General features: G+C 45.6%; 1 protein-coding gene across 1 annotated transcript in view; it reads right to left on the bottom strand.

The window, feature by feature from the left end:
• The window catches only part of LOC310774152 (R3H domain-containing protein 1-like), a 47,531-nt gene that overhangs the window by 7,478 nt on the left and 24,452 nt on the right, over positions 1 to 15,601 (bottom strand). Inside the window, exons 14-21 of the mRNA XM_083634228.1 lie at positions 13,446 to 13,766; positions 12,583 to 12,731; positions 11,804 to 11,923; positions 9,694 to 10,020; positions 8,816 to 8,942; positions 4,700 to 4,857; positions 3,801 to 3,919; positions 1,180 to 1,283 (exon numbers count right to left, since the gene is read on the bottom strand). Of these exons, the coding sequence (XP_083490354.1) occupies positions 1,180 to 1,283; positions 3,801 to 3,919; positions 4,700 to 4,857; positions 8,816 to 8,942; positions 9,694 to 10,020; positions 11,804 to 11,923; positions 12,583 to 12,731; positions 13,446 to 13,766 (1,425 nt within the window). The remainder of the gene's footprint in view (positions 1 to 1,179; positions 1,284 to 3,800; positions 3,920 to 4,699; positions 4,858 to 8,815; positions 8,943 to 9,693; positions 10,021 to 11,803; positions 11,924 to 12,582; positions 12,732 to 13,445; positions 13,767 to 15,601) is intronic.

The raw sequence follows: 15,601 nt of genomic DNA, 5'->3' as shown, positions 1-15,601 counted from the left end.
CCTCCACTGCTCTCCCATAACAATCAGACATGAATAATAAAGGTCATTAGCGAGGAGACTGGCCCCCCTGGGCCTCTGGACAGTCTTTATATGAGCGTTGTAAAGGGTAATTCAAAACAGTGCCACGCCATCGCTCACACAGCAAACAGAGGTATTATATGAAAAAGCAGGGTTATTATTATTATATATTTTGTTTTTTTTGCATCACTGGGTTTTATTTTGGCATAGGTTTACATTTTTATTTCAGTCCAGTTTTAGTTTAGTTTTTACTTCGTTTCAAAGGTATAAACAGGTATATGTTTAAAAACCTGTAATATACAAATGTAATTTCTTCTTAAATTTTTTGTTTTTCAATACATCCTCCACACAAAGCTGGCACCACTTCAAAATGTACTTATATGTACTGTACTTATTCATATCAACAAAAATACAAACACTAACATTTCGCTCATATTTTCAATCTATCTTAGTTTTACAAGTATTGTAGACAACATTTTTCTAATTCACTTTCAGTTTTTGTCTTATTATTTTTTACTTCAGTCATTTCTAAGTTATTTTAGAAACAAGGACAAAAGGCACCGTCACGTTTTCTGCCCAGGTGACCTGCAGTCCAGGGTTTAAGCAGTATCACAGAAAAAGACAACAATAACTAAAAAATAGTAAAAAAATAGTAACGCTAAAAACAAGTAACATAAAAACATGACAGTCAATCAAACACGCTTGCGAGGATGTAGAGCGTGGGAGGATCCCACTATTCACCCCAGCTCCCCTCCCCCCGCGCCGAACATACCCTTAAAGGCTTCCCACCCGCAGACACGGCCAATTGTGTCTGTATGGACGCCCGACCAAGCCAGAGGTAGCACAAGGGCTCAAACCTGCAACCCTCGTGTTTGGTAGGCAGGGAATCTACCGCTGCAATACCTGGACGTCCCATTTTCATCTTTAACCCATTGATACCTGATGCAGCATTTGTGTGTATCCCTTTAAGACCGCGAACCGCGTGACGCAGTTCGCGGTCTTAAAGGGATACACACACAAATGAGGGATATACACGCAAATGCTGCATCAGGTATCAATGGGTTAAACCATAAATTGCAAATTAATTGATCAAATGTATTTGTCGCCCAGCCCTAACAAATACAGATGGCAAAGTGGACCCAAGGGTTGGGGGGCGGGTACCTGCACACTGCTGCCCCGGGTGCTGCTGGGAGAGGCAGGGGGATGAGGCCTGGGCAAACTGGAGCTGCTCCATCATCGGGCCGGGCAAGAAACTCACTGTCGAACTGTGCAGGAACACACACGGTACATCAGATATGATATAATATGTTTTGTGACAGTTTCATGATGCACTATTCCACTCATACTCAAATTGACCCAGTAACATAAATTACTACCACTACTATTCAGTTGGAATGACATGGGTAAAACAACTACACTAAGTCTGTTTATAGAAATAAATTGTTTTGTAAGACTTGATCTAAATGTTTTTGTCAGTCTAAAGCAGGGGTGTCAGACTCATATTAGGTAGAGGGCCGGATTTGTTCAACTGAGACCTCATGGGGGCCGGATTTTTTTTAAACTAAAATCAATTCGACTCATTTACCCATTTACTTCACAAAAGAAATACTGCTCTTTCCATTTCTCTTGAAACTGCCTGCATTCCGTGTCAACCTTTCTCTTTTTCGACAGCATCTTGTTGATTCCTTTGTTTTTTGGTAGGTAGCCGAATGCGCGATTCAATTCCAGCGGCTTTGTTTACACCTGATGACCTACTGACATACTTCCTTGTAGTGCAGGTTAATTAACTTATGAATGAACTCTTAGCTTGCTTATTAGCCACACGTAGTTCATGATAATGGGGTGCGAATTTAATAATAATAATAATAATATATATATATATATTTTTTTTATATATTCCAAAACATCTCGCGGGCCGGATGAAACCTGCCCGCGGGCCGGATCCGGCCCGCGTGCCGTATCTCTGACATCCCTGGTCTAAAGTCTAAACTCTACAAATGGTGAAAAAGTCACATAAAAACCAAGGCAGGTGCTGGAGCAAAAGAAGACAGCACGAGAGAGAAAAAGTGAGTCCGCACACTGTAGCTCCCATTTTAGCTCATCTAATGAATCCCATGTGACGTTTGGAGCTAGCGCTCTTCTTCTTGTCTGTGCGGACTCACTTTTTCTCAGATCTGATCAAAACATCTGAGATGTAGCTAGAAGTCAGACCTAAACTAAGCCTTAAACGTAAACGGCAAAAAACCTTCAAAATCCCTTCCAAACTTCAAAGGCATGTTAAATATGTGCGGCGCTTCGGATGTTAACATTGCAGTTGCAGGCTCATCTCAGTCCAGTCTCCGTAATGAACGGGTAGCAGGTAAAAAGGTTATTCCATTCAAAATGTAACCCGAGGCCCGGCCCTGCCTGCTGGGAGGCTGCTCCACGCTGGGCTGCAGCTGGTGAAATGCAGGCTGCAGGTGGACGCCTGGTCCTCATGGGGGAAGACGGTGCCGTTCTAACTCGGCCGTATAAATCATTTCAGCGCGCCGACTGCCCTACTAAAACAGCCTCATTTCAAGCAGGGACAATGAGAAAGTGACCTCCTGTGCTATTTGTGTGTGTAATGTACCTATGCATTTTTCTTTTGCCGGTATGCGGTTATGCTGGCGTCTGGTTTTCATGCATAATGTGTGCGCACAATGTTCCTGATACTCCCGAACTCACCAGCCTGCAGATTGATTGGGTGGGCGGCGGTACAAACTAATTACACGTTTTGTTTTTTTGCGAACTAGTTCGATCAATCAGCTCTAATGAGAGAGTGCCAGCGCAGGAGGAGTAATGGAGGAGATAGGCTAAAGCTCTTCAAGAGGATCTCGGAGTCGACATTCATCAGCCTTACACAGAGCCGCTTCACCAAAAAGCAATGGAAAGAGATAACCTTGGCATTAAGGTGCTTTGGGAATGAACAGACCAGGTGTACTACTAAGTCTATAAATAAGAGGCACCTTCAAGGACGAGAAACAGTGGACCTTAGTGGTACAGTACTCACAAATAGTGCTGCACAATTCATCTAATCACCATCGCAATGTCTGCCTGTGCAATTATATAATCGCAAAAGGCTGCAATGTAATTAAATAAAAATCCTGCAACCGTTTTTACCGGCAATGAAAACAGTACTGTGCTTTTTTAATATTTTTAGTTTTATGCTAATTTAAGTTTGTATGTTTGAGTTGAGAAATACATATTTCCAAATGCACTGCTTGCAAATCTGTTTCTGTAATCACAACCTTAGCCTGAGTAAGGCAGTATCTCCAGATTATTTTCATATAAATGCATTTACGGTAATAGAAATATCTTAGATCAGAATAAAGTCATAATCTTATCGGAGTCAGCATGATCTGCTTTCTGCTTAATCTTTCAATTTATTGGGGCATGTAAATGCCAAAGTCAGATTTCTTTTTTTCTTTTTTCAAAATGGCACATGTCACAGGTCACCATATGCAGTATCCCAGGTGATTAATTTACACAGTCAAACAACATGGCGAGCGGTGGAAGCCGTCAGCGCTTTTGGAGCAATGAACAGATGCTTTTTATGCTGAACCAGATGAAGGAATTCTTACATTTTTAGACCATCCATTTAGGGCCTAAAGTTTAGGCCTTTATTAAAGACATGGTGTTATAGGTAAACTCACAGACTGGCAATGTCTTATGCTATCTTATGTGGGGAGTACTGTTAAATCCTTTCCCCTCTCTCCTACCTCATGGTGGTGTGCTGGTTGGGGGCAGCAGGCTGTACCTACCTCATGGTGGTGTGCTGGTTGGGGGGGAGCAGGCTGTAGCAAGGTTGCATGCCGGCCTGTCCCGGCTGGCAGGACACCAGCACCCCCTGCTGGTACGTCTGCTGCGGCACAGAGACCTGCTGAAGGACAACACCACAAACAGGGTCGGGATACAAACGCCTGAAGTGTGAACTCCACAGAAATAGAGCTGCTTAATCGATTAGTTGTCAACTATTGAATTAATCGCCAAATATTATGAAAATCAATTAATGATAATTAAAATAAATAAAAGGCAGAATTATCTGATTCCAGCTTCTTAAATGTGAATATTTTCTGGTTTCTTTACTCCTCTGTGCCAGTGAACTGAATATATTTGGGTTGTGGATAAAACAAGACAATTGAGGATGTCATGTTGGGTTTCGGGGAAACACTGATTGGCATTTTTCACCATTTTATGACATTTTATAGACCAAACAACTAATTGATTAACGAGAAGATAATCGCCAGATTATTTGACAATGATAAGAGCCAGGCCATACAACAATGATAGCAAGCAATCATATCACATCCATAAAGGGTTAGTAGTATACAGCTGTTAAAAAATAAAAATGATATATATTTTTAATGCGCTGGTATCGGATCGGTACTCGGTATCACCGGATACAGAACTTCAGGTATCAGAATCGCTATCGGAAAGGAAAAAATGATATGGGAACATCTCTACTTGTTGCCGCTCTCTTTCTGTGATTGATGCTTATTTGGCTTAAATACAGTCGACCTGACTGTGGAGCCGACATCAGTCTGGGTAACAACAATACAAACATCTCACACACAGAGTGAACGCCTGCTTTGACTGCTGTCATTATTCAATTTGCCAGTGGAAGGAAATATAATACTCTCACCGCCGAGGGGCTGAATACCTGATAAGATGGCATTGGAGGGTACTGGACCATCATGCCTTGCATCTGGTTTCCCATAATGCTTTGCTGGCTGCCCGCGAGCGCCAGGTTGGGAGCTGGCTGCATGCCCACTATGGTCTGGTAGCCGGGCGCTGGGTTTGGCATCATGGTTTGGTGCACTGGAGCAAAATGAAAAGGCACAACACTGTGACCACAATGAAAAGAGACTGGTGATAAGAGCACCGAGATGAAATAAGGCAACAAAACATTGACATTACCATTCATGATTAGAAGAGATTCATTAAAAAAAAGTTTGGAAAAAAGCTTGGTTATCAAGATATATACACATGGAAAAATAGTACAAATTCAAGACTTTATTGTGCAGAGATTTCCTCTCTTTAAGACTTTATTGTAGGAAACTTGCTTGCAGCAAAGGCATACACATTGATTATAGAGAACCGCGATAATGAAAATGCAGAAACATTCACATTAAAAGGGAGCAATGGCAGGAGCAGTAGACTGGCAGAGTGTGGACGTGGGAGAGTTGATCTGTTACAGTTAAGCAGGGTTCCAGCACTTGGGATAAATGGGAAAGTCAATATATTTGATTTAGCCTGCGGTGGCTTCAACCTACGACCTGGATGGCTGAAATCCTCTTCCCGCAAAAAAAAGAAAGAGAGAAAAGAAAGATTGAGTGATATGAATGTAATGTAATGATATTAAGGGGTAAACAGAATAATCTGATCATATTTCTGCGGCACTTGTTAAAAAGCCATTTAGGCCGCCGCTGCCCGAAGAAAATGACTCACAAAGATGGCACAAAGTCACACGGATCACGCCATTTTCCAAACAGCCTAAAATGGCAGTGCCGATTCCTAGCCGGGGGGTGGTGGGGGAGGGGACATCAGACTTAAATGTCAAGGTGACAAAAAGAGACATTTGAAAAATACTGTCCCTTGTGACACACGTGCACACACACGCACACACACACACACACACACACGCACACGGCATAATCCAAGTGACAAAGGAGAGGACGTCCTTTTGTGAAGGTGTCTTTACAGTCGGCCGCCCTGGGAGAAAAGTACAACGAGACAATGCGAGTGCTCCGCGAGGAACAGGGGCGGACTATTTTTATCCGCGCCCCGTCCCCCACCTTCACTTGCAAACCAAGCATGAAATGACCATCATATCAAACGCACCCCATTCCATTCCGTCCCAGCGAGCAGGGGATGAGAGCCGACCGCCCGCCACCTCTTCGCTAACGGAATGTCCTCAGAGACGGTCGTGCCTACATTACATTACCGAGTTGACTGAAGACGACTGGTGAGGGGCTGGAAAAGAGACCGGTTCACTGTGAGAATCGTAGAGGCCTCTCAGACAGCGTCCCGGCCCCGAGTCCCGCCTCTCAGCTTTGTCCCCCCTCCGGCTCCGTGTCCCAAACACATGGTGGGCCAAGGGGCAAAATGTTCATTGCGAGTGTCCAGTTTCCTCCCCAGAATTGTATTTTTGTCAGGGCAGAGGAGCTCCTCGTAGCAGCGGGACCCATCCCATATTCAAGAAGCAGACCTCGGTCAAATGGTACTTGCGAATAATTCTTTTACAAAGTCACTTTTAGTCCGCAAGGCGTACCAGGGGCGTGAGGTCTAATGCATGAGGACAATCCAGATAGTGGTAGGTCAACTGTCACTCACATTATTAAAATAAGAAATCATTTCTGACACTGACATAGTCATTTCGTCCAGTATTACGGCAAACCTCAGCCACCTGGCACACAACATTGTTATTAACATAACTTCTTATGGGTAAGTTCTGAAATATCTCACCTCGGACACTGAACTCATGTCACTTTGATTTAAAGTCGGACTGAAATGAAAAATAACGTTTTTGGTGATGACCTCGTATACAAGCAAGGAGGCGTTCATAACACCACCAACCAATAAAACCATCACAGGTTTTGGAACAATCAAACTCTTGAATGATCCCTCCCCTCATTACCCCGAGATCCTATTAGAAATACATCACATTAAGGAAGCAAGGAGGCTCTCACAATGCCATTTCACTGAGATGCTAAATTGCTGAATGAACCTTGTAATAACCTCTGCATCAGCTGCTGGTAAATGAGGGAGAAAACAGATCTTCATATATCCCCGTGCACACCGACTCTCAACTCTCCTGCCTTGCTGATGAGTTGAAACGGCAACAAGTTTCTCAGATTGGGCCATTTTAGAGTTATTACCATCATCGACCATATACAAATATGGACGTAGCTTCCGTGACGTCATCCATTGGTTTGTGAACTCCCGCTTTGAAGCCTTGAGTTTGGCATTTTGACCGTCGCCATCTTGGTTATTTGGAGCCAGAAGCAGCTAGCGTGAGACCAGGGGTTTCCCCACACAGCCGCAGCACCAACTGCTATTGGTCTGTAATCGGCAAAGAAGTGTGATCACTGGACAGGCGACCTGTCAATCACACTCCCAAACCATAGTCTGCTTTATTGTCTTGTTGATTCTAAATGGGACCATAATTTACAAAAGGAACATTATTATTGAAGAAGACTTGAAACTAGCGATTGAGACCATAAACTCATTAGGAAAGTGTTTACTGAGGTCACAAATAAAGTGAGAAGTACAGTAAGGTCATTTTCCCATTGACTTCCATACAATCTGCCTTCTTTTTGCAACCAGCGAAGTCACCCACCTGCTGGCCATTAGTGGAAAAAATGCAGGTTTGAGGCGGCTTCATTTTTCAGAACCGGAGGTTGCCCCTTGGTTATTACTCTACATCGCACTCAATAACAACAGAACGTATCCATTGCAGATGGAAATTATGCGACACATCTACAGTCGCCCCTAAAGCATATTTCTTTCTTTTGCATTAATGTAAAAGTGGAGGGAAAAGCGAGACACCGGTTTCTGTGAGAAATAATTGCTGTCCTTTGCCTTTGTAGGGCAGCTTCATTTGTCCGCTGTCTATTCCCCGGCTCCCCAGCGGGGGAGCCGCATTGGCAGCCCACAGATGACAGAATAGTGCCGCAACATCACAGCCACTTAGAGAGATGTGTGTGTGTGTGTGTGTAGAGATGCCACAATTGTGCCAGCATTACAGCCAGTTAGCAGGTGTGTGTGTACGCATGAGAGAGCGAGCGAGAGACGAAGCAGGAGCTAACAATCTTCACTCCTGTGGTGAGGAGAAGGCAGAATAATCAAGTGGATGACTCCCAGGGAGACATCTTGAACTCATAAAAACAAACAAACCGACACAGAGAGGGGAAGGAAGGAAGGGAGAGAGATTCGTCCTTTGCCGTAGGCACCGGGCTGCGGCAGGCAAGGCTCCCTGGTGAAGACACAAACAAACCAACCCTCCCAAATAAAGAGAAATGACACAAACAAGCAAACCCCTCCCAAATAAAGAAACTACACAAACAATCCCCTCCCAAATAAAGAAACGACACAAACAAAGCCCTCCCAAATAAAGAAACGACACAACACAAACAAACCCCTCCCAAATAAAGAAACTACACAAACCCCTCCCAAATAAAGAAACGACACAACACAAACAAACCCCTCCCAAATAAACGATACAAACCCCTCCCAAATAAAGAAACGACACAAACAAACCCCTCCCAAATAAACGACACAAACAGCGGCGATGCAGAGTTTTGCTCTTGACAGCGAGCAGCCTCCACATTGGAGCAAAATTCCAATGCTTCAAATCAGAGACTGCAGACCTTATTTATTATAATGTGCTTATGTATCCATGTGAAAACAAACACCCAATAAAATGATACAAGTTTTAGCTTTAGTGTATCGCAGCAAACTGGGGGAGGGGGGGGGGGGGTAATGGAAAGGTAAGGAAAGGCATCAAGATATGGTTATAATTTCAAAGTGGATTTGGTGGGAAATAAAGAAGAGAACCTCCTATAAATAGGGCCCTGTGTGTCTTTATGCCAATCTGGATTCATGTGTTTGACCTTCGAAAACAAGTCATATAGTCTCATTCACTCTCATTTTTCACAACGTAAGTGGGGGGAGAAAAAATCTGCTGATGGATTTCATGTGTTGTCAAGATTTCGGAGGGAGGGGGTGCGTGAGAAGAGAAAAATAAGGCAGAATGATGATGTGTGTGTGTGTGTACCTTGTTGCTGGGGCAGGTTGGGGCCCTGGGGACAGTTGTAGGGCAAGGGGGTGAGTGGGGGCCGATAGTGCTGCCCCTGGCTGGAGCAGTGGGGGTAGTGGGCTGGAGAGCAGTAGCATGCCGCCATCTGGAAGAGCCACATTAACAGATATTACACCAGCAGCCCCGCCCGAGCCACCAGGGGGAGTGAGGGGTTAGTCAGTAACCTGGCCTGCACACGTTTCTCTGGACAGGACAGTCGACATGATTTAAATTGTAACAGTCAATCTAAATCAATCTAAATCATGTGGAGTGTGAATGTCAGAGTATTCTTTTTCCATTATGTTGCCTTTGCTGGTCAGGCAAAAGTTTCAAATAAACAGCGATGACAAGGCTGTCATTGGCAAGCCTCACTTGGCCTTGCTACGGAAGAATGACTACTGGCCTCCCAGGAGAAATATGCAAATGTATCGAGCATTTTAGCTGGTCACAGCTCAAAAATAACCTAGCGCAACACTATAGCGCTGCAATTGATATTAAAAAATCATGCTACAATTGTTTGTTTTTTTGCTGAATACTGCTATTGCAAGAATTATGATGCATTTGATTGCAGCTTTTTGCATACGATTTCCTTTTCAGCATTCATGAATTGTTCAATAATTTCTATGGGAACGCTCTATTGGAATACAATTTTGTAGGCCAACGCACCAAAATATCTTATTTAGGAAGCGGTTAGAAATCTATATTTCCCTCTAGGAATATATTCCACCCATCCACCAGACTTAAGTGGGATGAAGTGAATCTTTATGCTGAGGTGCAGTGGGAGCCCCTCTCCTCATCATGGTCAATATTTTCCAAGCTAAAACAGATCATGTCAGTGACTGAGCCAGGTGACCTACTTGCTGGACGGGCTGCTGGATGTAGGAGTGCTGCTGGAGGGTGTGCCCGGGGTAAGCGGTGGGGCCCGGGGTACCACCCGGGTAGGAGGGGCCCGGCACGGGGACGGCTTGCCCCTGAAGCACCCCTGGGTGTCCTCCTGATGGGCCTGCCACCATGTAGCCGGTGACCTGCTGCGGAGGGGGGCCTTGCAGCAGGACGGGGGAGGAGGAGGAGGGGTGGTGGTAGACCGCCGGACAGTGGCGGGTGTCCGAGGCGGAGGCTCCGCTGTCGCCAGGCGGCTGCCGCGCCAGGGTCATGTGACCGAACTGGGCGCTGAGAGGGTCAGGCTGGGGGGAGAGACGGGGTTAACATGCTGTTCTGGACAAAATATGTCCAAGATAGGGATGGGACGACATGCTTATAGCTCACAATACATTTCAATACACGATATGGGGTTCACGATTCAATACAACCACGATAAATGTAATTGTTTAATGACAACAAAGTCTGGCGGTCTAGAATTATGTTTATTCCTGAGCTACAAATCTTTCTAGCAATGGCTTATTAGAATGTAAACAATTTAAAAATGTCATTACAAAGTGACAAAAATAAAATTTGGATGGAGTCGAGAGCTTGTGAAATTGTGAATGGCCAAGTGTCTCATTTGTGATTACTACAGCAGAATAAAATAGAACTAATATCACCAGCATTTTTTTGTGCTCCACGATGCGTATTGTAACATTTTTGTATTGTGATACTTGAATTTTGATATACTGTATATCATCCCATCCCTAGCCGAAGACTATAAAACTATTCAATGTTAAATGTGTGGCCAAGGCTCAAAGAAGCACACGTCACAAACGAAAAGAGAGTACAGCCATGACATACCATACATATGAACATCAAATGCAGGGGCTTTGAGAATCCTGTACAATCGGGTGTTTTAAGCTGCTTGGAGTGCCAGATCAATAGGGTTTAAAACATTAGTGCAACTCCAATGGTTGCAGGTAATTGGTAAATCACAGAGAAGTACACTAAATTGACTTTCAAATACTTTACTATCCTATTTAGTAGGTTTAAACAAATGCAGAGTTATTTGCAAGTGCTGTCTGATCATGGCATGCAGAGGACAGGAGAATCTAAAGCGAGCGATATATCGATATCACCAGAGCATGTCAGTTTAGCTCAAAACAGCAACAAGCTGTTGGAAAAAGTAGTGTTTTTAGTTCAGCGCTAACATCTGGCAATAGATTAAATATTAAGGGAACTTTCCACAGGCATAATTAGTCACAGAGGCACGTCTCCGACTCAAACCAGGTCAAAAATGAGGTTAACTGTGTGATCTATATATGTGGGTAATGCCCCCAGCTGGGTTTGGATGCACCTTTCCATGAAAAAGAAAGAAAGAAAAAAGAAAGAAAGAAAGAAAGAGAGAAAGAAAGAAAGAAAGAAAGAAAGAAAGAAAGAAAGAAAGAAAGAAAGAAAGAAAAAGAGACGATCGAAACTAGGCAACTAGCTGGTTCATTGAGCGAATAATATGGATTTTTCTGAAGTTTTGGAAGTTGAGATAATGTTGTATAATCTTATGCAGCATCAGCTAAGACCTTTCTAAGCCAAACCCTAACAATGTACAGGTAGGGAAAGAGATCCACTTTATCCACAGACTAAATTACAAAATCCAAATAGGTTCACAATGTGCATGTGGTCAGATTTGCCGTGGACCGAGAGTAGTGGGATTTGCACATTTGAACAAGGACGCCCCAGCAATTGTGCAGAGGTATATTTCCTCATGCTTATTATAACTGATAAGTTAGGCTGCATGACTCCTGCCAGTTAAAAAGGGACCACGGGACATGCTTTGGCAAGGCGTTCTCAGTAGCAAGCAGATGTAGCATCAAGACCTGGATCAAAACGGAGCTCAAAGCATTTCATTGCTCTTTAGCATTGACTTTGGTCTGGCCAGTGAGACATGGGGGCAGGATTGCTGGAGTTTAATGCACTCCAGCGCTTTGTGAAGGCTCCAAATTGGCATCGCCGTGTCAGAAGAGTTCAGTGCATGAATAAAGTGGTAATGAGCCAGGTCCAACAGGGGAGCTGCGAGGGGGAGGAATAATCAGAGAGCGTGTGTACCACAGTGTACTGCTGGCTCGCACAGACGGGCAGGTACTGAGAGGGAGGAAGAGGAGGAGGATAAGAGACCGTCGGGTAGTGGAGGGGCTCGGAGGGCGGCTGGAGAGGAGGATAGATCGGCTGAGGAGGGAAGGAACACAAGAGACGGACAGAGGGACAGGAGATGAGAAAGGAAGAAGAGTGGGAGAACGTCAACATGGAGATTGTACAAAGTTGCTAAATCCGGGCTGGCTTCGAAGTGTCAAAAAAAAGACGTCCTAACTCCTATTCCTAAACACTTTTCCTTGACTTCGATGGAAAACGCCACGAGGTCAAGGAAAGATCTGAAGGAGAATTCCTAAGGGCTTAGGAGTAGACGACCGTGGTGCCAAGACAATCCGGATGCACTTAGACTAGGCTATGTCGGGCTCCAAACGCCACAGAGTGAGTGAAACACTAGCTTTCGAACAGGTCACACTCATTTCAATGGTGAAATCCGTTTCCATCTCAGTTGCTGAGAAAATTGTGTTTTCCCGAGTTAGCAAGCTAATGAAGTTAATCGGCCGAATCATGCCGAGTGGTGCGTCGCTTTGCTGCCGCGAGGAATTGTGTGACGGCATTATCAGCCTTCCTTTCATAAAGGAAGTGTATTCTATGCTAAAGTAGCCAAGTCAGGAAGCGTTAAAGCACCTTTACTAACATTTAGAGAATTCAAACTCAGTTAGGAACCTTCCAAACCAAAAAAAGAGACTTCGAACGCAGCTCGAAAGCGACGCAAACGTGCAGTTCCGCCCACTGACCTGGGAGTGGAGGTGATTGGTTGGTTGCTGCTGGGCGGCGGTGGGGATTAGCTGCTTGTTCCCCTGCAGGATGTGCCTGGCAGTGGCGGGGACGATGGAGGCAGGGTGGTAAATGACAGCGCTGCCGTCAGGGTTGATGAAAGGCTTGCCTGGCAGAGAAGAGCAAGAATTCAGTGTGATACAAACCATCAGATGTTTAACAAGACACACCAGAAAACATGACGAATGAAGACCTTCTTCTGGGGAATCCAAGGCCAGCAGAGAGACAGGGAGGGACACACCCAAAGACGTCACGTGACAAGACAGTCAACAGGAATATATCTGCTCAAAGCATTCCGATGCATGAGTGTTTTGACCTGACTGACCTGCTGTGACTTCTGCCACAATTCATTCATATTCATTAAAAATTACCAGGAGACCTACTAATTTATTTTTGACATCATGCAATCCTAGCAGACTTAGCTTTGGTAAAACATCTAGCCCCCTCAAGTATCTGGCCCTTTGCCCTTTCATTATTTTGGTCAGACATAATGAGAAAATTGGTGCTTTAATAACTACCGTACTAGAAATAACCGCCTCACGGTTGTATGCCTCCACCAACAAGTCAAGTTGCAGTCTACATCCCTGTCTGTCCAGACTCATATAAGCACAAATACCTTGAAGCCCACGGTGCAGTGGTGTGGGCCATTCAGCCTTATGGCACTTTAGGCAATGTTTTGGGGGTACCTCAACAACACGGCTAATCCGTTTTCAACATGGAAAATGGTCCTGGTACTGTGCCTAGCACTTTGTTGGGTTGTTCACGTGCACCGACTTGTAAATCTGATATTCCCGACAGGACATGAAGGCAGCATCACACCTACCTGTGTGTGGGTTGACCAGAACGCTGCCGGGCGGTATCGCTGAAGCTGCTTCAAACGGTAACAGGTAAAAGTTGGTGGTAGCGGGCGGCGGCGGCGGCGGCTGGGCCGGGGCGCTCTTGACCACCTCAGGTGGCGCGGTGCCTCTGATGTCAGCAGCGGGGTTGACCACCTCAGGTGGCGCGGGGCCTCTGATGTCAGCAGCGGGGTGGGGCACGGGTGTGCCGGGGACGCTGGGGCGGGGCGGGGCCGCGACTGGGAGAGGCAGCGGGGCGCGAGACAGCGAGCTGGTGGAGGAGCCGACGCTGCTGCATGACTCTGAACCTGAGGGAAGAGAGGGCGATGGGAACATTTCTTACAATGTAGATATTAGAGGTTTATCTGTAATGTTCAGTGCCTTTGAGGGGTTGAATGAAGTAGCGCATCTATCACACCTTGATGCCTACAGGAGGACATCGAAAAGTCGTCACATGGTTTGAGACTTGTGCCAGAGCTGCTCTTCTCACCTTGTGTCTTTTTCACTCATTTCTATAGATTGACTTTTTCTAAATCTATTTGGTAATCAAAGTAGTAAGCTACGCTACTTGGCTCATAAATATGTGGCTTCACAACGTTCGTTTTTTCCTCACTATCTGAGTGCTTTTATTGTTGCGAGCGGCTCACTAACATGACGGGGATCAGCTGGGGTGTGTTTAATTACATGAAAACGGTGTGCACCTTTTTGTAAATCGTTTACAGGTTGAAAGTCCTGTTTCCTCGCATGATTCAATGCACCACCGTTTCCGTTTAAATATACATTTGGCTATGTGTTGTCGGGACTGAACCGGACCCCATATCCTCTACAAGCTCGATGTGTGGCCAACATGTGTGGCCCGCGTGCAAGGCTCAAGGAGCTGAGGAGGAATTACGCGGGATGCAGAGGAGGCGGCGGCGATGGTTAGAAGAGGAGATTTGCATTACAAATACATTCTATTCTATCCAGAGTTTAGCTGCAGTTTGTGCGGGAGGAGTTGCAGCGAGAGCGGCAGCGTGATGAAAGGACGGGAAGGAGAGGCTTATATACTGTACGTGAACAACAGATGGAGATGATGCAACCCACAAGGACACATTGCAGTGAAAGTGTGCAGCCCGGACATCAAACTGTAAGTTCAGATTATTTGACCAGAGAGTTTTCCCAAGCCATTCATGATTGTGTTCACATTCCTCACATGGCACAACGTCTCTGATTGGCCCGGTTACATTGTAACTTCAGGAAATCAACGCGGGCGGCTGGAAGTCCAGACTCATCCGTGGAGCGAAACAGAATGTGAGGTCACATGATCAGGATGGTTGTACCAGGCTAGAAATATCAGGCAAGTGCTCCTTTTTAGGCAGAGACACTGTGCAGCAGCCTGTTGCATGGAAAAGGTTATCTGAGGGCTGAGGAGAAGGACAAACACGGCCGCAACACGCAAAACGTCTACTCCACTTAACACTCCCCAAACACAAAGCCAAGGTTAGCCAGACGCCTCATAAACAACTTAAGGCAGACGGAAGAAAAGAGCTTGCTGCCGCAGCTATAACTGCCCTGTGAAACATGGGGATGACAAAAATGGAAAAACACCAGACAAAAGCTGTGGCTGAGCTGAGAGAGAGAGAGAGAGAGGGGGGGGGGAGATAACAGAGAGACAGACAGAGAGAGAGAGAGAGAGAGGGGGGGGGGGATAACAGAGAGACAGACAGAGAGAGAGAGAGAGTGAGACTGCTGTGTGAAGAACACATCTCAGCTAGCCAATGAGGGAACAAATGGATCATATTGTGGAGTAAGCAGCCGCATTAACTCTGTCTCGGCGACGCGCCTGGCAGTTCTACATTATGCAGCAGCTCCTCGCCTGCGTTCTCTGCTGCTCCTACACTTTTCAAGAGGCTATTCCATCATTGTCACCGGGCGCGTCGCCTCTGTGGAACCGGTTATGGCAGCTGCCCGGGTCACGGGGCGGACTTCACTGACCATGGCAGGACAACAAACACTCCCCCCCGCTCCCCACCCCAACAAGACCTCAGGTGCGCAAAAAAGCCAGGGGAATCCGCTTGAAGCTCCACGACATTGAACGCTGCATCCGTTCCCCGCTCGCCATCTAATAGAGAGGCAAAGTGATCGTCACCTGCTGCTTCAGCAC

The sequence above is a fragment of the Poromitra crassiceps genome (assembly GCF_964638095.1).
Source record: "Poromitra crassiceps genome assembly, chromosome: 3".
Lineage (NCBI taxonomy): Eukaryota > Metazoa > Chordata > Actinopteri > Beryciformes > Melamphaidae > Poromitra > Poromitra crassiceps.
This window is presented reverse-complemented; position numbering and strand designations above follow the sequence as displayed.